This window comes from Solanum tuberosum, unplaced genomic scaffold (assembly GCF_000226075.1).
Source record: "Solanum tuberosum cultivar DM 1-3 516 R44 unplaced genomic scaffold, SolTub_3.0 scf00034, whole genome shotgun sequence".
Taxonomy (NCBI): Eukaryota; Viridiplantae; Streptophyta; class Magnoliopsida; order Solanales; family Solanaceae; genus Solanum; species Solanum tuberosum.
The window spans coordinates 418,191-442,698 of record NW_006238962.1 but is presented as its reverse complement, the minus strand read 5'-3'; the positions used below and the strand labels follow the sequence as shown (position 1 = coordinate 442,698).

Sequence of the window (24,508 nt, the reverse complement as noted above, 5' to 3'; positions counted from 1 at the left end):
GATTAGTTAAATTGACTTTCCGAATATCAAAATATTTCATAGAGGAAATAGTAGAATAGTTGAACTTTGATGTACCTTTTTTTTTTTTTTTTTTTTTATGTTGATGACTCTTTATTACAATATATTTTTAAGAGATGCACCTAGATAAGTTTGTTGAAACGTCAAATCATACGTATAATTTATAAATGCTACTATTTGATATATGTTCTGTATATGAAAATGTCCAAATTAGTCCATATACTATTTAAAATTGCTCAATTTTGACATTTGTTAATTACAAATTTTTTGTTTGTAAATCCTCTTACATTAGTCCTTATCTTAAACAAAGTTTCACCATGAACGGATTCCATGTATTCAAATTCTTTGGAAAAAAAAGTGAGATAATATTAGTCAAAAGGTTAGACAAACAATTAAGTTATTCGATTTCGAATAGTACATTTTTTTTTTTCCTTTTTTTTTTTTTTTTTTTTTTTTTATGTTGATGACTCTTTATTACAATATATTTTTAAGAGATGCACCTAGATAAGTTTGTTGAAACGTCAAATCATACGTATAATTTATAAATGCTACTATTTGATATATGTTCTGTATATGAAAATGTCCAAATTAGTCCATATACTATTTAAAATTGCTCAATTTTGACATTTGTTAATTACAAATTTTTTGTTTGTAAATCCTCTTACATTAGTCCTTATCTTAAACAAAGTTTCACCATGAACGGATTCCATGTATTCAAATTCTTTGGAAAAAAAAGTGAGATAATATTAGTCAAAAGGTTAGACAAACAATTAAGTTATTCGATTTCGAATAGTACATTAACAAATTTTACACTTTTCCAAATATGTGTCTGTTCTATTTTGCTCTTTTGTTTTTTTAGAGTTTTCATATGGTGTTCGATATTTTCTTTGGGACCTGAATAAATATTGAATTTGCACTAAGAGATGTGAAGTCCGTTTTCAGAATAAAATACTACCTATCAAATGTGATTTCATTTCCACTTCGAACTCAAAACTTTTAGTTAAAAATGGAACGGTATTTGATGATTGCTTTGCTTATAGTACTTTTACAAGTTTTTAAATTTTATTCAAAAACGCTTAAAAAACTGATCCAAATTCATAGATGCTTTGATCCTCATACTCTGAATCCCTTCGCGTAAAATACTAAAATAGAATGGAGGGAGTAACTTTTTTGGTAAAAAATAAATGTTATAAGATTATTTTCAACAACAAAAAAACAAACATAGATTTTCAAATCAAAGATAATTTTTTTTCCTTTTTTTCAAAAAATAAATATCCTTGCCAATTTTCAATCCTAATATTCCAAATGTTTCCAACAGCCTTAATTTTCTAATACCATCATTATAGAGTCAACTTACTAACAATAATTGTATAGTGTATAGTGCATACACAATTTGAAAGACTATTAAATATTTCTATAATCAATCCTTTTTTGATTCATTTGCATAATCAAGAAAATGGTAGAAGAAATCAAGAAAATCATCATTGATACTGACCCTGGAATTGGTAATTTTGCTTTTATTACCACTATTTATATTAGAAATATAAACAACAATCTCAGATTAATCTTACTAGTGAGAAATAGTTTCTTGTTCTTCGATTTTGATTATTACCTGTGTTTTTTGTGGTTTGGTTGTCACATTGTTTCGTTGTCATTACTGTTCTTTCTTTTGTATGTTGTGTATTACTCTATGAGGTAGTAGTAAGATTTGCGTACACTCTATCCTCATCAGATTTCACTAGTGGGATTACACTGTCGTATCTTCCTGTTTTTGTTTCTTCATAGTAAGTAGAGTTTGAGCTGAATTGAGCATTTCAAGATTTCATTTTTTTTTGTCATTACCAATTCAACTGTTGAGTTAATTGAGATGTTATATGAATTATTATCATGTTTAGATGATGCAATCGCGATTTTCGTGGCACTTCAATCTCCTGAAATTGAAGTAATTGGACTCACAACAATATTTGGTAATGTTCATACAACTCTGTCCACCAGAAATGCTTTACATCTGGTAAAGTTCTTACCTTTATTTCATTCTATAAACCAGTACTGGACACGGAGTTTAAGAAAGAACGACTTTTCACGCATACTAAATGACTAGAAATATCACTCATGATGATATGGGATGTTCAGTTTTCAAATATAGAAACGTGTTGTTCTTTTTAGAACAGACTAAAAAGGAAAGGGTAACATATAAAATGGAAACGTACGTTTAGTTCTTTTGCCATAAGCATGAATGTTGATTTCGGGTTTTGATGATTCAGTTGGAGATAGCTGGGAGGACAGATATACCAGTGGCTGAAGGCTCACACGTTACTGTCACCGTATGTCCTACTGCTTAAATCCTTGTTCAGTTCTCTGTCTTATTGCTCATCTAGACTTATTTAGCTGTCAAATGATGTATGAACTTTCCATATTACCAGACAAACGAATTGAAACGGAGGGAGTATAAGATTTACAGAATGAAATGAACACTTCTAACGTTTACCTTTGTTCATTAAGCACATTCAGAGCTAGCATAGAACTTTTTCCCCTCACATTCCGCGGACTCTGTTTATATTCATGTAAAGGAAGGCGTAAAACTTCAAAGTAGCGGATATGTTCATGGCACGGATGGACTCGGGAACCAAAACATTTCTCCACCCAAAGGAAAGCCTATTGAACAGACTGCAGCTGAATTTCTCATTCAGCAAGCTAGTCTTTACCCTGGAAAGGTCACTGTTGTGGCCTTAGGCCCCCTGACTAATATAGCACTTGTAAGTATCATATTTCCCAACTTATAAACATAAGAGATCTTATTGGTCAATAACACACGAGAGGTGCGATTTTCCTACCTGATCAACTATCAGGTGTTTGTGTTTCCTACTTGAACTATCACCAACTATTTATCAAAACACGCCTCGAAATCAATGAGTTTTCCATGTGGACGAAACTTTATGAGCAAATTAAGTTATCACGTGCCTTTTGGCAATTGTATTCAAACACCTAGTCTAATCAGCTTCGAGGTGTGTTTTGATAAATAGTTGGTGATTGCTCAGGTAGGAAAATCGCTAAAAAGTGATACTTCAAGTGAGTGTGTTTTTGACCATTATCTCTAAAAATAATGTTCACCATATTTTGCATATGAACAGGCTATTCAGTTGGATCCTGAATTTTTCACAAACGTCGGTCAAATTGTTGTTCTTGGTGGTGCTTTTTCTGTAAATGGAAATGTGAGTCCAGCAGCTGAGGCAAATGTAAGTTGCTAATAGCTACATTCTTATATGTGCTTCAACTTCTCAGACTTAGTTTTTGATTTTTCTTTTTTTACTCATACTCTTTTTTATTCTTCGTCTGCGCAAGATCTTCAAAGATCCAACTGCTGCTGATATTGTATTTACAAGTGGTGCTGATGTTCTTACTGTTGGATTAAATATTACACATCAAGTTGTCCTTACTGGTAATCTTTTCTTTGTTGCTTAAGTTTCATTTCAAGCCACTGTCTCTGTTGTTATTTTAAACAGAATATGATTAATAGAAACAAATACTAAGAGAGTAGTGAAGAGGAGGTGCGAGAGTTTGGCTATAGCAAGTTTTAGCAGAGGTAGAGGTGTAGGCCAAAGAAGAACGAGAGGATGTGATTAGACAGGACATGAGTAGTCTTCAACTTACTAAGGACATGATCCTAGATAGAAAGGTACGGAGGTCGAGGATTAAGGTAGAAAGGTAATAATCCTATCTACACATAAGTATCTTATTCTCCATTTTTTACTACTACCTGTTACTTCATTTGCTTTGTTTATCTTGTTATTTTGCGGTCTTAGCTCCTAGGGTCCTGTTTTAGTTAACTTCTCTAGATAGCATCTATCTTATTTACATCTATCTACTGTTGGTAGATTCTCATCGTGGCGAATTGGCAAAGTCCAATGGAAAATTTGCCAAGTACCTCAGCAAGCTTTTGGATGTCTATTTCGATTATCACCATACTGCATACAACACGAGAGGTCTGTCTGTTTCCATATTTCTTATTTGGTGTCTGCTCACTTTCTTTACGGGCTCTATGTAGGTGTCTTCCTTCATGATCCAACTGCCTTACTTGCTGCTGTTAATCCATCACTCATCACCTATTCAGAAGGTGTCGTTCGCGTTCAGACTGTTGGCATCACAAGGGGTCTCACAATCTTTTATAATAAACAGAAAAGGTATTTGGTTCATAGTGCCTTATAAGTGTTTGCTATATTTCCCTATAACTTACATATTTCATTTGCTATTGAATTTACAAGGTTTGTTGAAGTCACTGAATGGTCTGAAAAACCCTCAGTTAAAGTGGCAGTAACTGTTGATGCTCCTAAAGTTATCGAATTGGTGATGGCACGACTCGTCAATTCTTAGAAGTATTCATATGCTACTACAAGAACACTTATTTGAACAATGTTATTGTCTTTCTGCACTCAATATTCAGAAACTTAACTGCCCCCTAAAGAGGTGGTTGATGGGAAGGTTGCAGTATATAAGCTATGAATTCGGGTTACATATCAGTCGCCATGATGATTGCTTGTTTGTTGTGACTGTGGCATCTCTATTAGGCTATATGGAACGGAATCTTAAACTATAGACCGAGTACTACTCTCAGGAACTAGGAAGAATGTATGTAAGCAGTAAGCTTCTGTATCTTAAGCAACACAGCTCATATACAGATTATGAACTTGCAAAAATAAGTTACAGCTAGACAAGTCGTGCTCTGATAGATTTAATCTTGGTGTAAAGATATGACATTTGAGCCTAACTCAACTCCAAAAGGTACCTCACGAGAGGAGGATTTCCCACGTCCATATAAGGAGGTCGACCACATGTCCATTCCCCAACCAATATTAGACCCTAACCCAGTCTAACACCCCCTTTACATCCAGGCCCAACTGGAATGTGGATCGAGAGTTCAAACAGGGATAGACCTGGCTTTGATACCATGTAAAATATGACATTTGAGCCTAACTCAACCCCAAAATCTAGTTCATGAGGGGAGGATTGCCCAAGTACATATAAGCAAATCACCAATTGTGGGACTCTTAACAGTTTTGTCCAAGTTTTTGAGCTCCCTAGCAGTCCACGGCAGCTATCGGCCTTAGACTTGGACTGATCTGAGTCTTCAACTAAACCCTTCATACTTTGATATAATCAATTGATGGATCAAGAGGACAATGAAGTGAAAATAACTTACTGGATTGTGGATACTATATAAGGTATTACTATCTAATAACTGTAGGACCTTCAACTTGGCAATAAGAGTCATGTGATCATGCAAATAAATTTCCTGTGAGAACGTCCATACATTTACATAGGATAGAACTATTGATAATATATTCAATTTCTGTTAGTATACACAAAAACTAAGATGAAGCTAGAGGGGAAGATTCTTTGCTACATTTGTGTGACTTTACTTTAACCCCTCAGGTTTTGCTTCATAAACACGACGGAAACCTAGTGAAGAAACATAAAAAAAGCACAGATTTCCTGAAAGATCTTTGCTTTAACAAACATAAACAGGAAAACAAGTTGAGACTCAATCCGCCGATTCAACTATATCATCTCCAACTGGATTGACAGTGTCTCTAAGACCCTGCCATCAATACTGCAAAAAAAGAGCACATTTCCACTTCTCCATTTGGAAATGCTCACACAAGTAGCCACCCCAGACCACATAACCAGACACACTTGTTATGTTGTTTTAATCGCAACAGGTTTACCTCGACCCATGGAGAAGCCCCTGGTGCCATCTGGCATGCGAGGGACAGAAGCTTGCTTGACTGGTGCTGACTGATCAGAAAGCATTGAGGGTTGCCCTGCTAGACTAAAACGATTGATGCTTGATAGTGCACTTCCCACACTGTATGCACGCCTCATACTTGCCTGGGGAGTACCTAAATGACCTCCACGACTGGTTTGATGAAACTGAGGACGTCCACGTCCCTGACCAAGTCCCTTAACCCAACTGCGATTGAGTCCTTTCCTCTGCCCATCGACGCCATGCTCCTCCTGTTATTTAAAACACCAATAAATAAACTCAGAATCATTCACTACATTACATATTCATTTTTTGAAAGATAACAACACTTACTGCAAGGTCATACAGGTGAGTATCAAGGTGGTGCCACAGGTCGTCACTATGTTTCTCGCTGGCCTCTGATGAAGTATCGTCTTCCTTGAAGCTGACCTCACTCTCGTAACCAACTTTCTTCCCTCGAATTTGACCAGATTTTCCCTGTGAGTTCAACCAAAATCTATAAATGCTCAATAGACAAGAATTCAAGACTTAAAATGGAACCAGAAGCTCTAATTCCCGAGTTCCAAAGGCTGCGGTTGGTCCTAAGATTTGGCCCCAGAAAAAATTTTCAGTCATAAAAAAAGATGCAGCTTTAGATTAACTATCAGGATAGTATATGTCCAACACATACCGTGCACCTGTTCAGTATACGGACTTTCAGACCATTTCGCCAGTTATCCTCATCATTTAGCTCCATAACCTACAAAATAAGATTGTGAAAGGTTAAAGGGTGCAACAGAGAGATGATCCGGGGTATCATATTGAACAAGTTTTGATTTACTTACCGCCTTCTCAGCCAATTCAATACTTTCGTATTCCACAAATGCATGCAACTGCATTTAAGTATTTCAGTTCAGATTCTAGAAATGAAAAATGATACTCGAAAGATTAAGACAGACAATGAAAAGCTACTCCACTCTACCACTGTGCTTCCAAAAAATAGTACTCCCACCGTTTCAATTAGTTTGTCTGGTTTTGACTTGGCACGGAATTTTAGAAAGTAAGAAGACTTCTCAATCTTGCGATCTAAAACTAAAGATATGTAGAATGTACTAACATGTCTTTTAATCTTGTGATCTTAAACATGCCATGTGGAAAGTTGATATTAAGGAGTTGTCAAAAAAAGAACGAGTCAATCAGTCTGAAACGGACTAAAAAGGAAAGTAAGACATAAATTGAAACGGAGGGAGTAGCACTTAGCAATTTTACCCTATTTTGGTTTCTTATTTTCCAGTAAGAAGTATGCATTACAAGTTCAACTTGAGATACATCATTTCATGTATGTTTGATGTGCACCTTGTTACTATACAATGTGCTATCTGACTTTCCAGTTCTAGACGCTGCAGAAGCCCCGCCATTTAACTGTGGTTGGCATGTACGAATCATTCTTACACTGACAGAATCAATTAAGAAATGATCAATCTTACGAAAACTGTTGATTTGTTTCTAAAAGCAAATTTCCATAAACTATCTTGTTTATACCTTCCAACAGCTGAGAAAATCTTCATGAGGTTCTGGTGGCAGTGATCATCGGGTAAATTCTCAGCAACCACTATGCGAGACTAAAAGAGACAGAAGCAAAGTGTTAAAAATGACAACCAGACAATGGAAATACAATGAGAGCAGTGGTGATCCTGGCAGAGCCATGGTCAAGAAAGGGGGTTCAATTGAATTATACTGCGCAAATAGGGAAAAGGTAACTTTTTTTCCATATATATATAAACTTTTGAATCCCCTTGACATAAGTGAAGTAGTTCAAAATTGCTTTAGGTTGCAAGTTCGAATCTTTTGAATCATCTTGGTCAAATTTCTGGCTCCGCCACTGAATGAGAATATTGACAAAAGTATAGTTGCTTCACAAACTCGTGATCAACTGTCCTTGTTCTAACAGATCGATACATCATAGACTGCACTGCTCAAGACAGAAAGTGAAACACTAGCCATAGAAAAATGAACTTACTTGCAGCTCTTCCAAGTCCTTTTCAGACAGCGGAAATTGGCGTCTAACCTTTCTTCCATCTTCACTAACCACCTAGAAACAGAGAAATCAATTACATAAGTATGTAAAAGAACTAAAGTAAATGCAAGATATCAAGATTTTGAATGTGGAAACAGGTGTATTACAGGTAGCAAAAATATTTCACACAGAGTGAGTGGCAGGGTTCAACGTCTACTATATATACATAACAAAAAAATTGACTTTGTATATACAATACAAGTTTCCGGCAAAGGAGGTTCAGATGAACCCCCTTCCGTCCCTGATGGGGATGATAGATGTGAGGGGAGGAAATGAGGAAAAACTCACAAGCTTTGTGGAGCACTGCAGAATTTTCGCAACGTAGGCATGATTACTCGTAAGAGCTTTAATCTTCTTGAATGATGCAACCACAGACATTGGTACTACAACATCGAATAAAAATCGAAAAGAAACCAAAAGATTCATCAGATAAAAATTTGAACTTTGAAATTTCAATGAAGACAAGATTATTATATTACTCTAGAGATCTTACCATATCCTTCTGGATCCTTAAACATAATCCTTATTAGATGATCAGTTGTTGCCAAATTTATATCACTAAAATAAAATTCCACCTGCACAGAATGTAACAAAGAAAAAATTGAAGTTTTTCTATCTGGAACATTACTTCAAATGGATTATTCTTAATCCAATTCCAATACCATTTTCAACTTTTTTTTCCAAATTTCACAGTTGGCGTAATACATAAATATGTCTTTTAACTTCGTTTCAGCTAACATCTACGCTCTCCAGCTTTTAGTGAGCATAAGTAAGCCTTTAAACTTGTATAAAATTGAACAAATAGATACACACGTCCTACCTAACATATTACACATCGCACGTCACGCCATGCCGGACACATGTGTTTACTTGTTTTACAAAATTGATTGTCTACTTGTGCACCCCCAAAGCTGGAGGACATATTTATGTATTGTGTGATCACATTTTATATCCAAATGCAAATTAAATACACAAACAAATTAATCATACCTGATTAATAATTTTTTGACAAGCTTCATCACTTAACCGTTCAGAATCGGCACCAATAACCACCACCGCCGGCAAACCGCCATGATCAACAAATCCCCTTCCAATGCCACCACCATAAGGATATTGCACAGGCAATTGAGACGCATAAATATAATTTTGTACAGGAACATGCGTAGTGATCTGATGAAATGTAGCAGACGGTGTTGCAATAAGATGCACCACCGTCTGTCCATTAACGGGCCCTGATCCAGGCCCGATCCTACTCCCGGGCCGATTATTTAAATCGGCCCGGGAGGATTGAGGATGTGACATTGTCGCCAATGAAGGCGAGGAAGATGATTTAGCCAACATAGCTGATGATAATGATGGAGAAGACGAACTTCGTGGAATAAATGCAATTGCACGGGCGTTGAGTTTTGTATAAGAAGGAGATAACGGAGATGAAGAAGAAGGCGTTGATTCGAATGGATGATCCAGATCAAGTGAAGCTGATGAAGATGTAGCAGTTGAATTCAATGAATCGAGGAATAATGTATCATGTTCTATAGCCATAACAATGCACAAATGATGTAATTTTTTTTTTTTGATGTATATAGATATAGATATAGATACAGATTATTAATTTTTTTTCGAGATCGAGTGTTTTTTTTGACTAATTAGTGTTATCTTTTTTTGCTTTTTCTTATTTCTTCTTCGTTTTCTTTTTCGTTTTCTCTTTCCCCCTAACGTGACGACGGGGGAAAGGGGAAAGGAAAAAAAGAGGAGATTCAATGGAAGTAAGAATCAAAAATGAAGAAGAAAATGGTGGGGGAAGAGAATGGAGAAGAGTTCTCGGTTTTGAGTTTGTTACTACAATAAACTATTTATACTTTTTTTTTATTTCACTGATTTTATTTTTAATTTTTAAAATTATTTGGACATGTGGAAGAAAGAGGAAGAAAAAACGCGTGAATTAATTAGATCCTATAATCGGATTACCGTTCAATAAAGAATTGGTTTGCATGCATGGGAGCTTGGAATATATTTTTGAGGTTATATGGTTTTAAAATTAAGTTATGCAGAAATTAATAAGGAATATATATAATTACTCAAAAAGACCATATGGTCAATTTATTTATTTTAAAAAAGAAGAGAAAAGAACACTTGGATCCAAAAAGAAAAATTATTTATAAGCGGTTATCCCTTACTTTCATACCCCATCCTGATTTAACTACTAATGTGTGTGAAAATACTATTCATGTCCTATCTAATCACTTCTCCTCAATGTTTTTTTCGGCCTACCTCTACCTCTCCCTATGCCTACTACATCCAACCCCTCGCACCTTCTCATAGGGGAGTATGCACATTTCCGTTTTATATGTCCAAACTATTACAATCTTGCATCTCTCACCTTGTCTGTCATTGAAGTCACTCCTACATTTTCCTAGATAACAAAACTACACAAATTGGACCCATTAGGCAAAGTATTTACCTAAATTGGACCCAACTCAAAATATTACCTTATTGAACCCACATCCCAAACTATTTACCCGACTGCCCCCTTGTTCTATTCATTGATATATATATATATATATATATATATTTATTAAAATGATATCTATAAACTCTGATGGTATCAAGTAGTAATTGAATATTTTTCACTGAAACATTGTTTGTTCTCCTTGATGTCACACATATATATATACTCCAATGGTATATACTTTAATCGTATCAATGAGTGATTGACATAACTTCAGATTATCGAAGACCTGACCTTAGATATGATGGATGTGGAGGGTCGCGTATTAGGGTGAAATGTTAGTAGGTAGTGGAGTGTTGCCTTGTTTTTGAGAGTTAATGGTTTTGTTGTTTGTCGTTGTACTAGTCATATTCTTGTTAGTTCTAGTTTTTGATATTTATCTTCATCTGTCTATTATGTTTTGACTACTGTAGTACTATTCCGTTGTTCATATTTTTTCTTTGTAGGCTCTGTGCTACCTCTCCTATTAGTTGTTATGTTTTGTCATTGTTTTCTTCTTCTTTACACCTGAAATTGTTGCACGTGAGTTTTAAGGGTCTATCGAAAATAACATCTTTACTTCCACAAGATAGTGATAAGGTCTGCGTAAACTCTACCTTCCCCAGATCTCACTTGCATACATACAATCCTCCCCAAACCCACTTGTGAAACTACACTTAATTTGTTGTCATAGGCTCATAGCAACTAATATGTATGGTGGAATTGCTATTAGTTAACATATACCAAAACCATTCATTCCTTAAATTTTAAGGACTAAAAATGTATTAAGAGTACACTTTGATGGTTAAATTAGTCATACTCCCAAACTTAAGGGACTATTTCGTTAAAATCTCCATTGTTATCCTTCATATTTTAATCTTAACAAGAACCCTTTCTTCTTCTACCTTCAGGCCCCTCAAAAAGATCAAAGAAAAAGTTAGAACTCAAGAACAGTAACATTGATTTGTTTACAATAATTTGTCCGTTTTTATCTATTTGATCCTCGCCAAGGACTCTCCGATCCATTAATTTCGTATTTTCATATTGTTTTTTCAGCTTATAGGGAGATCAATTACGAATAATCTAAAGGGTCTTTGCATAAAGATATGCAAAAGACCTCATTTTTGTTGTAAATTTATTATTTTTTTGTTGTGGGGTTGTTCAATTTCGTATTTTTTTTGTGGGTTTTGAATTTGGGAGATGGGAAATATATTTGTGAAGAAACCGAAGATCACCGAAGTTGATAAAGCGATTTTGTCTTTGAAGACTCAAAGGCGTAAGCTTGCTCAATATCAGCAACAGGTATAAGGAACTTTATTTTTGCCCCTTTTTGAAATTTTGATTACAGTTGTCTTTTTGGTGGGCTAAACTTAAATTGCTTAATTTAGTCAACTTCTTTGAAAGATAGATCATGGGTAGTTTTTGGATTTGTTTGTTTGTTTTATGGGAATAGTTTTTGTGGAGAATTATTAGGTGAAATTATGAAATTTGACAGCAACAAGGCCTTTGGGTGTTTATTGTAATACTAGATTTATGATGCTGAGATTGAGTTGTGGAACTATGTGTTTTTTCTTGAGTCTTTCAACAATAACTATGTTTAGGAGGAATTAGTTCTCTATATTTGTATTTGAGCTTAGGGTCTATTGGAAACAACCTCTCTACCTTCAAGGTAAAGGCCCTCCCCAGACCCACTTTGTGAGATTACACAGGGTGAGATTACACGGGTATGTTGTTGTTATAATATTGACATGCAATGAGTTTAAGTGGAGTAAGATGATTAGTGAGGGTTCATAGCGGATCCCGACTTTTTTTGTCCTGAGGCTTAGTTGTTGTTGGTTCTTCCTTGACCATGACGTGATGCGTAGAGGAGCTGTGTATCAAAGTTTCTATATTTCTGAATGAATCGACCAGCTCTTCCACTTTGAGAAACGATTAGCAACTGAACTTGGCATTACCTAGAATATTTGTAAATTTTACAATACGCATTACATATCCCGCATCTCAGTGGTCATTATATAGGGGAGGAAGAGATGTTGACAGCTTGTTCTTACTTTCAACACATAAAAGATCTATTATACGGTGGTCTGATTTGAAAAAAGTTTGTACCTTTCATACAATGGTTTTTCATTTTTTGTAGAAGTTTTGAGTAAATACTGCTTCGTATGATGCTGATAAGTAAAGCGAGCCTTTGATGGAGCTTTTGTCTTCTGTAATTGCCATCCAAGGAAACAATCTGTCAACTCTATTCCTGGATGAAAGAAGGTTATAAATGACCTAATAGAGAACTTTCTTTTCTTTTCTCCAAGCCAGAAAAGAGAATCTTTGAATTGCCTAAATCTTCAAAACCATATGGCCTAGCTATAAGTTGACTTACCACTTCTAGTTCGGAGCAATTACCTTCTATACAAGACCTCAAGTTTCAGCATCAACCATTGCTTGAAATAATGGCACTTTGTTGTTTATATCATATTACTGTTAAAAATGAATACAAAGTAAAAAAAGGGCATTCTCAGTTATCATTGAAACTAGACATGCAGCTAATTTTAATTGTTATGGGAAGTTTTAGAGGAGAGTGACCCATCCCCTGATTATGCACCAAGTCAGAATGCTAACACTCCTAAAATATTGAAAGTAATAAAGAAAAGAAAACCCAAAAATGGGTATAAGTTGGTTTTACACGAGGTAGGGGAATTCTATTAAATGTTGCAACTGAAGGATCAAGATGATTGTCCACATTAAGAACTTAAAGGTTCTCTCCTTTTTCTTGGTGCCAAAGGCTCCTCTTAGGACTGATTTACAAGATGTCCTCAAGGAATATTCTACTGGATGCACGTGTTGGTTTCAGACCTGCTAATACCTTCTGTTATTCTTTGCTTTCAGCTGGATGCTGTAATTGAAGCTGAGAAACAAGCTGCAAAAGACTTGCTACGCGAAAAGAAGAAAGAGAGGGCCCTTTTAGCATTGAAAAAGAAGAAAGTGCAAGAAGAACTATTAAAGCAAGTTGATGTTTGGCTCATAAATGTTGAGCAACAAGTAAGTAATTCTTCTTAATTCAGTTTCATACTTTTACTACCATGCTAAATTTCCTTATGTCTCTTAAGCATTTAAATTGTTTTCTGATTCTATGTGTAAATCCTTTAGTTGGCAGATATTGAACTGACAAGCAAGCAAAAGGCTGTCTTTGAGAGTTTGAAAACTGGGAATAATGCAATCAAAGCAATACAAGGTGAGATCAACCTAGAGGATGTTCAAAAGTTAATGGATGATACTGCAGAGGCAAAAGCTTATCAAGACGTAAGCTCTTTTGATATTTCATCCCCTGCTCACTTATATTTGGTAGTGTCTACTCAGTCTTGTGAGATTTGGGAGTTCACTCATGCTTGTATAGTGATAGTAGTTTTGATGTAATACCGGAAGAGAGATGGAGAGAAAGGTAAGGGGAAGAAAGAAAGGAAAGAGATTATAGGGTAGACGGGGAAAGAAAGAATAAGTGGAGGGAGAGAATTTTGAGAGGAGAGATTACAATAGGGTAGAATTCATGTATATATAAAACAAAAGTATTAAAGGTGTCCTACTTATTTAAGAGTCTAGAACAATCTAGAACTTCTGATACGATTAAGGCTCTATATATATCTAAAGACACAAATAAAAACCAAACTAAGTCTAGTTGATAACAGATGGTGATGGAGAGAGTGATCGGAGATGAAATCTGAATATAAAAGATCTAACATAATCTGAAAAGAAATGTTACTGAATCTAAAAATCTGGAAAACATGTAAGGATGTTATTTGTTGAGAATCTCGTGTTTTGGTTGAGATTCTCGACTCTTTTGCTTCTATCTTGTATAAGGGGTTCCCCCCTAGTTTCATACATTAATGAAATCATCACCTTAAACAACCACAATAACTATGTCTTAATCCCAAGGTAGTTAAATTATCTGTATGAATCCTCATTACCTTTGTCTATCTTTTTTTTTAAAAAAAAAAAAAACTTAGGTTCACTAGCACTAGAAATTCTCTACATTTTTCGACAAACAAATCTCTTAAAAGACTAAAAGACTCATAACTATTATTATTCCTAATGTAAACATACCAACATAACCAAACTTTATTCCCAACTAGTTAATTTCGTCGTAATGATTCTTTTTCTCCATTGTGCTCTGGTTTGCACTAAGCCTGCATGGATTTCAAGAGATTGTAGGTCTTGTGACACTTCTTTCCATATAATTTAATCTATCTTGTCTCCTTGTATTACCTTCTATCACCATGGTTCCACACTTACGTAGTGTGGTGAATAGTCTCTTCTTAGTAGACTTTGCTATTATCAGTTCTTTTTTCTTGAATTTTAGTTAATTTTTCTGCCTGGGTGTCACTGCTGCCACTTGGGTTAGCCAACTGTTGCAGTGATCTATTTAACTTTTAGTTTTACTGCTATATCCTACTAGCTGCTATCTTATTATCTCCTGTATAATACCGAGCAAATCATGTTTCCTTGCCTGGATTCAGTGTGTATAAATCTCTTGAATCAGTTAGAATTCAACACCACCCAATAGTCATGGACCTCCTCCTTGTTTAACAGAGTTTCCCTGTGCCCGACACACGTCATTTCTAGCTAAGGATATTCTCTTTGCATAATCTCTTATTCTTTTCAATGTTTTCATATAATGGAACGGTCGAGCCTCAACCTATTTTCTGAAATGATTTTCTTTCCATCAGGAAGAAAGTTTCTTGATATTATCCCTGTAATCGCTCTTACCTATGTATCGTATATGCCTAGTGTTTCTGGGTGAGGAAAGGTATTAATATTCGAGGATAGATTAACTTGAACAAGAAACATCCTGCATGACTACCTATGCTTGAGGTGGCCCCAAGGAATTGCTCCCAATTAGATTCTGCCACTAGACACTTGTCCACCGAGCTCCCTTTGACTAACTATTTTGCACTGCGTTGAACTAGTTTTCAAAACAATTTTGTTAAAAAAAAATTACGTGGAGAAAAGGATCGATATTGATGCATTTTAGTCTTTGAGCAAATAATTTGACTAGGTATTATGAGAGATCAGCTTGACAGCGAAGACCACTCCTTTTCTTGTCTTTTTTTTTGTGCGTGACTGCTCGTATCTGTTTGCAGGAAGTCAATGCTATTCTTGGAGAGAAGCTATCTGCTGAAGACGAGGAGGAAGTTTTAGCAGAATTTGAGAATCTGGAATCTCAGGTCTGTCTATTTTTTTATGTAGTCAATTGCTGGAACTTAGTTCATTTCTTTGTGACTAAATGCTCTTCTGTTGATGACACCATAACAGCTTTGCTGCTATTTCTGCTTAAACTACTAATTACCTTAATGTTTTCCCACCACAAATCATCTTATTTTGCCTACTTATTCTGGGCTATACTTCCCTGTCTTGGTTGAGAGATAATCAACTGCATTAAATGATCAACTTCACTATAGCACTACAACATATGGAATTCTAGTATAATACTCTTTAGTTTTTTTTTTAATTCATGCTTTCCCCTTATTTGATGGGAAGCAAAGGCTTGCAGATATTGAATAAGACACTGTTATAATTCCATATAGAGGTCCAGATAGCTATTGTTTTCTCATCCCTTGATATAATGATGCTCCCTCCGTTTCATTTTTATGTGTCTTGGTTAGACTGAGCATGGGATTTAAGAAAGAAAAGAAGACTTTTGAATCGTGTGTTGTATCCTTTTCTAAAGAATTACTCTAATATTTTACCTGACGGTGGAAAATTTGTACAGTTAACACTTCAAGATCTGCCAGAAGTTCCTTCTGCAATACCTTCTGGTGAAAATGTTGAAGAGAAACTGGATCTACCTGACGTACCAACTAAAGCACCAGTCGTTACAGGAGCTGTTATGGAGGACACTCAAGATATTTCAACTGCCGTGTCTGTGCAAAAGAAAGGTTTACCATTTTTTCTCTCTTATTCTCAGCCTCACACTCGCACTCTTTTCTAAATTATCTATTTTTCTGAGTTTTCGTTCAAATTTGCACAGTTTTGGAGGAACCAATACCTGCTTGATCCCAGCGCAACTTGGTTGATTCATGAAGTTCGAATTTGATGAAATTTATCAAAAAGAATGTCAAGTTTCAGAATGCTATAAAAGTCTCCTCGATGCTAAGAATTTGTTATCTTTCGACGTTTCTGTCTCATCTCTTGTAATTTGTGCAGATTGTGGTTGTATTTCTGGGTATCAGATTTGTACAGTGCTTTACTGATTTGTTGACACATACCAAGTCATTTACCATTGTCTTCATACTCATACTACTAGTTTCTTATATAATTCTGCTACTTTTGTTGCATTATGCAAGAAAGAAAACTTATTTTTCTTGTTTCTCAAACATTCTTGTAAACTCACATTTTAGATTGTCCAAATGAGCCACATGACAACTAATGCCTATTGACTATACTTAAATATATATCGAGTGGTTAATGAAGTGGATGAAAAATATAAGAATCATGACTTTGTATATGACTTTCATCACCCATTTATAGAGGTTTTAGTGTTATTTTTGGTCAACTTGTCTGCCACTGTATTTTGCTCCCTGAAGGTGTGCACGATAGTCGAATTGTGCATGCACGAGAATAAATTTTGTATTCAATCAAATATCGGGGATATAAAAATGATATTATTGGAGTGTACAATAGTATTCTTTTTTCCTGTAAATGTAACTTTAGAAAATCTAAAAAAACATTAATTATTTCTCTTACAAATTTACTATTGCATTAACAAATGATTTATACAATTATCTAAAAAGTGGATGTGTTTAGTATACAAGTAAAAAATATTATCTTAAAAAGATAAAAAATGGGATCGGCCGTATGTAGGTGGGGTTGAGGGTACGAGTGAAGATGAGGTGTGATTCAATAACACCCCTAGAATTTGTTTTTCCAACTTCCATTATGAAAGTAATTTTTTCTTATTTTCAATGAACTTATTTTTCTCGGAGAAAATATTTTTCAGACCATTTAATCTCTCCGCAATTCCCCCGAACTCTGCTCCTCTTCCCATGCACGTCCACTCCCTCTGCTTCACTCACTCTGATTTTTTCTTCACACAAATTCAAAGCTTTTTGCAAATTTGACAAATGAATCTGACTGAGAATTGAAATTTAAAGCGATATTTGATTACATGGATGGAATCAAAGACTATGAGGTACATGGATTGGATCATAATCCGAGTTGCACACAACCTGCTCGAGAAAAGGTTTATCACAAGGGGACGCATAATCTCATTCACAACAATAATGATGGCTCTTTACGAGAAGAAGAAAAATTATACAATGATGGAGAAGGTTCCCATTTGGTCAATCGAAAGGTTGAAGGCGTTGGGATTGTAGCGGATGATTTAGATGATAATCATCATCATCATCAATCGCCTTTGGCGGAGTTTGAAGGAACTGGTGGTGGAGTAGGAAGCTTTAAAGTACCAGCTCGTGCGCCTCTGCATCCTGCCCGTCCAACTTACCTTGAGATCAGGCCACATCCCCTCAAAGAAACACAGGTAATGAAATGCATATTTCTTTCATCATGGACAAGTTTTTTTATGAACGAAATCGGTAGAAAATGTTTTGCCATGGGGAACTATTTTGTTGTTTATAAATCTATCTCACATGTAGTAATGGTATTACGAGGAAGACACTAGACAGGGTTTATTTTCTTTTGAAATGGTAATGTAAGTGTTCTATTTTCATTTTTTAGCATTAAGGTTAACAACAAGATAAAAATGTTGGTTAAAACCTATATATGTTGCTTGAAGTCTCCAAATATGATGACACACCCGTATCAGATCCTCTTTTTGGAGGGACCCGACATGCACCCTTTGACATTTTTTAAGAGCCCAAGCAAGGCTAAAACAAGTGATATGGGGTAAGAGTTAGAAATACTTGTAAAATAAAAATGACATTCATGAGATGTGTTAGCTTTTTTCTAGTGTTTGTGGGAGGTAGCAGGTACATCGTGGAATTAGTTGAAGTGCATGGAAGTTGGCCTGTACACTACGACAACATACCCATTGTAGTCCTACAAGTGAGGTGGGGAGGGTAGGATGTATGCAGATTGTTTCCGATAGACCCTCGGCTCATAAGAGAAGTTTCTGGAGCATGAAAAATTAATGACATCCACTCATAAGTGATAAAATATTATCTTCTTGGTGAAAAACATTTTCTTTGGAGAGAACACTTTGGAAGTACTAGAATGACTTCTTCAAGAAACATCATACCAAACACAATTAATGAACTATGTTTGTTCGTAGAAAAAGGCATAATACATAAATATGCCCTTTTACTTGGCTTCAGTTGGCATTTACGCCCTCCAAATTTGAGTGTGCACAAGTAGACACTTAAACTTGAATAATAGACACATTCGTCATATGTGGCGTCCTACATGACAATTTTGTGTCCCATGTGGCGTCCTATATGTATTATGCCACGTAGGACGTGTGTGTCTACTTGTTCAATTTTATATAAGTTTAAGTGCCTACTTGTGCACACCCAAAGTTGGAGGGCATAGATGCTAGCTGAAAGTTAAAGGGCTTATTTAAGAATTATGCCTAGAAACGAAGGTACACATGTTGGGAGCACAGTTTTTGAATGTGCAAAAAAGAAGTCGGAAATCAATTGAACAATATTTGAAAATGGATAGTATGTTTTTGATGAGTAATGCATGAGCTACTGTAGTTTTTTCTCCTTATTATCCTTTCACATTTTCTCTTTCAAATTTTAAACAATAATGCAGGTTGGGAAATTTTTGAGGACCATTGTTTGTTCCGAGACACAATTATGGGCAGGACAAGAATCTGGTGTAAGAGTGTGGAATTTTTCAGATCAATATGAGTGTGGGATAGGAATTGGTGGACGGGCAAGGAGAGGGGATGAGGACGCAGCACCATTTTACGAGTCAGCTGATATCTCACCTGCATTATGCTTGATGTTTGATTCTGGGAATAAATTAATCTGGAGTGGACATAAGGATGGCAAGATTAGGTCTTGGAGAACAGACCAGCCTAATTCTGATGACTCCCCTTTCAAGGAAAGCCTCTCCTGGAATGCTCATCGTGGTCCCGTTCTTTCATTGATGCTATCTTCTTATGGTAATATCTTAATTTTCCTTGCTTATGATCCCACAGTTTTTATCATTCCGATCACACTATTGAAATTCTTGTTAGCTTACATTTCACTGAAAGAAGTGGTCTTCTCGATTTAATTATCTTAAGGTTGAGATGTGTCGGTGCATCTTAAGGTTGCTAAGACTTCCAACCCTTGGAAATTATTTCTTGTTTTGAGTAAGAGGATCTTATTTGTTTATCAACATATGATCTTTCTTTCCTAGTAACAAGGAAAATTGATCAAGATACTAATGTGATTGCAACATGTTTTGAAGATATAAGTTGCACAATTCAAAGAGTCAAGATGAATTGTACATTACTATTTCATTTTTGGTGTAAAGGAAACTATGCAGATGAAGCTGAAACATTGCTAGAGTTTCTGAAGTCCTTGTGAGATGAACAAGGGCATAAGTTTTGTGTTTTGGAATTCTAGTTTGGCTCACTGCACAGCCTTTGTGCTGCTGATTAATACACAGTTACCTTCCTCAAAAAAACAAAAAAAATAAAGAAGTGTGCTTGCTATGGATCGTATCGGTGCAAAGGTCTCTCCAATGATTTGCATAACCGTGCTTCAAGTCATACAATTAGCAAAAAATGTAAATACACAGTTTTATAATGCTTCATTTGAAGTGACATATCCAGGTTACAACTTGGATGTTTCTGTCACTTTAGCTTAAACCCATAAATCCATGTCTGCCTCGTTTCTCATGGATTGATCTTAACAATTTGTGCTTCAAAGTTCTGTTGTTATATTCTCTTACTGGTCTCTGTGAAACTTCACTAACTTATCTTATCTTTAATTTTGCTCCTGATAAGGAACGATTTATCATGACTACTCTCTTCTTGGTCCAGGTGATATATGGTCTGGATTTGAAGGCGGTATCATTAAGGTTTGGCCATGGGAAGCAGTACAGAAGTCTCTCTCTCTATCATCAGATGAAACACATATTGCTTCTTTACTTGTGGAAAGGTCACTTGTTAACCTTAGAAGCCAAGTTACAGTTAATGGTGTATGTAGCATCTCATCTTCTGATGTGAAGTGTTTGCTCTCTGATCATGTAAGAGCAAAAGTGTGGGCATCAGGATCTTTATCCTTCTCGTTATGGTATGTTCCTCTACATTTCTTCCAGATGAATATGACGTATGCATTTGTTCTATGTTAATACATAAAAGAAGAGGTAAGAGTTGAGGCTTTCTTTTTTTGATAATTGCTTAGCCACTAATTGCTCTGATAGTTCGAAAACTGCAGGGATGCACGAACCAGGGAACTCCTGAAAGTGTATAATGTAGATGGTCAGATTGAAAATGGGGTTGATATGTCATCTGTGCCAGACCACGCTGTGGAAGATGAGAGTAATGTCAAGTCTGTCTCCAAATCTAAAAAAGAAAAGTCACAAGGAGGTAACTTTTTCCAGCGTTCACGCAATGCTATAATGGGAGCTGCCGGTGCTGTACGTCGAGTTGCAACAAAGGGGTCAGGAGCATCTTCAGAAGATAGTAGGAAAACAGAAGCCCTTGTGCTTTCATCTGATGGAATGATTTGGAGTGGATGTTCAAATGGCTTACTTGTGCAGTGGGATGGGAATGGAAACCGTTTGCAAGATTTCCATCATCATCCTTGTGCTGTTCTATGCTTATGTGCTCATGGTTCTCGAATATGGGTTGGCTATATAAGTGGTATGGTACAGGTCCTGGACCTTGAAGGGAACTTGGTAGCTAATTGGGTTGCTCATACCGATCCTGTAATAAAAATGGCAATTGGGGGTGATTATGTTTTTAGCTTGGCTAATCACGGAGGTATACGTGGATGGACCCTCGCCACTCCAGGACCTATTGATCACATATTGCAATCAGAAAGAGCACAGAAAAGACATTTATACACCAGACAAGAAAATTTTAAGATTCTGGTTGGCACGTGGAATGTTGCTGAAGGAAAAACCTCACAGGAAGCACTGGCAACTTGGCTGAGTTCTGCCATTTTGGATGTTGAAATTGTAGTAATTGGGTTGCAAGAAGTAGAAATGGGAGCAGGTTTTCTTGCAATGTCTGCAGCAAAAGAAACTGTAAGCTATCAAAGTACACCCCTTACATCTCGTAAAGAAAATGAACCTTGCACCTAACTCAGATAAAAAAAAAAAAAACTAGCTCATGAAGTGATGATTGTCCGACACCATTTATATAAGAAAACTACAGCACATTCCCTCCACGAAGTGGAACATGCTATCCCCTGCATGCCAGGGCTAGACATTTGGAGCATGGACAATATAACATCGGAGTCCAATATAACTAAGAGTTGAGATGAGTTTAGCTCTAATACTATTGAAAAATAATTAAATAAGCAAAAGATTTGCTCTCTCTAACATTGTAGGTTCTTAGATGAGATGGTCCCACACTTCAACGAGGTATCTTGACGATTGAGGGATACTTAAATTTGGACCCATGGGGATAGTGACACCTTATGCTATCTTGATCTTGTCTACTGTGTACTGTAGGTAGGACTAGAAGGAACATCCAGTGGACAATGGTGGCTGGATGCAATAGGGAAGACTTTGGATGAAGGATCAAGTTTTGAAAGGGTAGGATCAAGGCAACTAGCTGGCTTGCTTATTGCTATCTGGTAAGAACTAGTGTGGTTACTTTAATGAGCTATTTTCCATTTTAGGCTGAAATGCAAGTTGTACTTCATAAAAAAAACCATGCATCGTAAAACAACATCTTCCTTCCACTGGCTCCTGGCTATTCATACTACTAAAATATTACTTTCATATTACTTTCCTGAACATTATGTAACATTGATCGTTAATCTTAACTTAGGGTGAGAAAAACCCTTCGAGTACATGTGGGGGACCTTGACGTTGCAGCAGTTGCATGTGGTTTAGGACGTGCCATTGGTAATAAGGCAAGTATTTCTTACTGTTAAGAGGTATAACAAAACAATGATCTTGTCATTAGAATTCATCAAGCTATTAAGTGTTCAAATTGGATAAAGAATTTGTTTTCATTCAAGTTGAGGTAATGAAGATGATTGAGACAATAAAACAATATATAAGGGCTTCAGCTTCTAATCTATATTATTGTCGTTTTCTTTGAAAAGGGAATGAACTGCCACAGTTTCATGGTTGTACAATTATAATGCAGGGTGGAGTCGGTTTGAGGTTAAGAGTATTTGATCGGATTATGTGCTTCGTGAACTGTCACTTTGCAGCACATTTAGAAGCAGTCAATCGCCGCAATGCTGATTTTGACCATATATATAGAACAATGGCTTTCACTCGGTCTTCTAACCTTCTTGACAATGTTACTGGTATGCTGCGATACCTGTTTTTGACTTGCTCTCTTGTCTTCTCCACATATTTACTGTGGCTGCTTTACTCTTCTGGCCTGCCATGGATCCTCTCTCTTGCAGCTGGTGTGTCATCTGCTGCTCAAATGCTTCGTGGTACAGATGTATGACGTGGTATTTGTATTCATCAGTTTCATACTATCTTCTTCTATTGAACTAAAGCTTGACTTCCTCTATCTCAGGCTGCAGCAATTAGTCCCGGGAAGGGAAAGCCTGACCTTGCTGAAGCTGATATGGTGATTTTCTGTGGGGATCTTAATTATCGTCTTTTTGGAATATCTTATGATGAAGCAAGGGACTTCGTCTCACAAAGATGCTTTGACTGGCTTAGAGAGAAAGATCAACTAAGAGCAGAAATGAAAGCTGGTAAAGTTTTCCAAGGGATGCGTGAAGCAATCATCAAATTTCCTCCAACTTACAAGTTTGACAAGGGGAAACCAGGATTAGGAGGTGAGGTATATTTGTAATGATTATAACATGTGACTCAACATATTACTTTCTTACACTGCACCAAATATTACCCCTTCCGTTTCAATATGTTTGTCTTGTTTTCTTTTTTAGTCCGTTTAAAAAAGAATGTTTCTTCCCTTTTTTGGCAACTTTCCACATGGCATGTTTAGGACCACAAGATTCAAAAAAAATTCTTTATTTTCTTGAATTCAATGTCAAGTCAAAACCAGACAAATAAATTGAAACGGATGGAGTAGTTAAACTGTCTATAGTGTTCTTATGATAAAGATATGTCCAAGGACCAGTTTAAGATTTCCCTTTTGGATTGTTGTATTGCTTAATGCATGAAATGTCAAAAAGCACTAAACGACATTTTTGCTTTCCACTTTAGGATATGATTCTGGGGAGAAGAAACGAATTCCAGCCTGGTGTGACAGAGTGCTATATCGAGATAGCCGGGCAGCTCCTTCTATGCCGTGCAGTTTAGGGAGCCCTGTAGCTGCTTCCATTTTACAGTAGGATTTCTCAGGGCTTTCTTCAAGTAAGTCTTTCTCGGTCCATGTAGAAACTGATTTCACTTATGCGATAGGTACGATGCTTGCATGGAAGTAACAGATAGTGATCACAAGCCTGTGCGGTGCAAATTTAGTGTTGAAGTTTCCTCTGTTGATAGATCAGTAAGGAGACGAGAGTTTGGGAAGATCTTCCAGTATAATGATAAAATCAGGTCTATACTGGAAGAACTGTATTATATACCTGAAGTAGCCGTCAGTACCAGCCAGATATTTCTTCAGAAACAAGAAACATTCAGCTTAATAATTACCAACAGAAGTACTAGACAGGATAATGTTTTTTTCCAAATCACTTGCCAATATCAATCAACTGTTGACAAGAACAAGCAAACATCAGGCTGTCGTCCCAGAGATTCCTTTTGCTTTCCCCGTTGGCTTAAGGTGATTCCAGGTCTATGGATCATTAAACTCTTATTCAATGGTTGGATTGGATGTTGTTGATAATTTAACTGAAACAGCAAGATGAATTGAAATCTGAAGTAATTTTTTATTGAACTTCAAGTTGATTAAATAAGTAGAGGGGCAGTACACAGAACATGGACTGCTAAAAGACTGCTAACATGCCTATAAAATAGGAACAACTATTACTAGTTAATAGGATAATGACTAAAACAAAACTAATCTCCTAATAATCAGCTGAAGTCTCTGACCCATTCAAAGCAGATCCTGAGACACGTAACAACACTTGTTCCT

At 36.1% G+C, this 24,508-nt stretch overlaps 4 protein-coding genes across 6 annotated transcripts in view; 3 read left to right on the top strand and 1 right to left on the bottom strand.

Annotated features, from left to right (window-relative positions):
- Nucleotides 1–1,336: 1,336 nt before the first annotated feature.
- On the top strand, nucleotides 1,337–4,548 carry LOC102603004 (probable uridine nucleosidase 2). Of its 2 annotated transcripts, XM_006342379.2 has the most exons (9): nucleotides 1,340–1,523; nucleotides 1,914–2,029; nucleotides 2,283–2,342; nucleotides 2,589–2,774; nucleotides 3,150–3,254; nucleotides 3,361–3,457; nucleotides 3,894–4,001; nucleotides 4,064–4,199; nucleotides 4,281–4,548. In XM_006342379.2, exons 1-9 carry the CDS (start codon nucleotides 1,475–1,477, stop codon nucleotides 4,387–4,389), a joined length of 966 nt encoding a protein of 321 aa, XP_006342441.1. In that variant the 5' UTR covers nucleotides 1,340–1,474; the 3' UTR covers nucleotides 4,390–4,548. The 2 variants fall into 2 exon arrangements, with proteins under 2 accessions (XP_015162049.1, XP_006342441.1); XM_015306563.1 differs by lacking the exon at nucleotides 3,894–4,001 and having other exon boundaries at nucleotides 1,337–1,523.
- An 805-nt stretch (nucleotides 4,549–5,353) lies between these two features.
- Nucleotides 5,354–9,400, bottom strand: LOC102602672 (la-related protein 6B-like). The gene is made up of 10 exons (XM_006342378.2): nucleotides 8,826–9,400; nucleotides 8,329–8,410; nucleotides 8,124–8,218; nucleotides 7,779–7,850; nucleotides 7,301–7,380; nucleotides 7,115–7,211; nucleotides 6,604–6,651; nucleotides 6,450–6,518; nucleotides 6,113–6,256; nucleotides 5,354–6,030 (listed from the first exon to the last, which is right to left on the bottom strand). Exons 1-10 carry the CDS (start codon nucleotides 9,375–9,377, stop codon nucleotides 5,713–5,715), a joined length of 1,557 nt encoding a protein of 518 aa, XP_006342440.1. The 5' UTR covers nucleotides 9,378–9,400; the 3' UTR covers nucleotides 5,354–5,712.
- Nucleotides 9,401–11,217: 1,817 nt separating this feature from the next.
- Nucleotides 11,218–16,672, top strand: LOC102602334 (vacuolar protein sorting-associated protein 20 homolog 2-like). The gene is made up of 6 exons (XM_006342377.2): nucleotides 11,218–11,625; nucleotides 13,204–13,356; nucleotides 13,465–13,617; nucleotides 15,453–15,536; nucleotides 16,082–16,247; nucleotides 16,340–16,672. The coding sequence occupies exons 1-6, from the start codon at nucleotides 11,524–11,526 to the stop codon at nucleotides 16,363–16,365; spliced, it is 684 nt and encodes a 227-aa protein (XP_006342439.1). The 5' UTR covers nucleotides 11,218–11,523; the 3' UTR covers nucleotides 16,366–16,672.
- A 472-nt stretch (nucleotides 16,673–17,144) lies between these two features.
- The window catches only part of LOC102601778 (type I inositol polyphosphate 5-phosphatase 12-like), a 13,595-nt gene continuing 6,231 nt past the window's right edge, over nucleotides 17,145–24,508 (top strand). The window contains exons 1-11 of one of the 2 annotated variants that reach the window (XM_006342376.2): nucleotides 17,145–17,848; nucleotides 19,081–19,435; nucleotides 20,303–20,555; nucleotides 20,700–21,513; nucleotides 21,943–22,067; nucleotides 22,265–22,349; nucleotides 22,589–22,754; nucleotides 22,857–22,897; nucleotides 22,976–23,243; nucleotides 23,635–23,758; nucleotides 23,833–24,196. In XM_006342376.2, coding sequence (XP_006342438.1) covers nucleotides 17,477–17,848; nucleotides 19,081–19,435; nucleotides 20,303–20,555; nucleotides 20,700–21,513; nucleotides 21,943–22,067; nucleotides 22,265–22,349; nucleotides 22,589–22,754; nucleotides 22,857–22,897; nucleotides 22,976–23,243; nucleotides 23,635–23,758; nucleotides 23,833–24,196 — 2,967 coding nt within the window. In that variant the 5' untranslated portion in view covers nucleotides 17,145–17,476. Of the gene's footprint in view, nucleotides 17,849–19,080; nucleotides 19,436–20,302; nucleotides 20,556–20,699; nucleotides 21,514–21,942; nucleotides 22,068–22,264; nucleotides 22,350–22,588; nucleotides 22,898–22,975; nucleotides 23,244–23,634; nucleotides 23,759–23,832; nucleotides 24,197–24,508 lie in introns of both variants that reach the window. The other variant, XM_006342375.2, reaches the window with a different exon arrangement.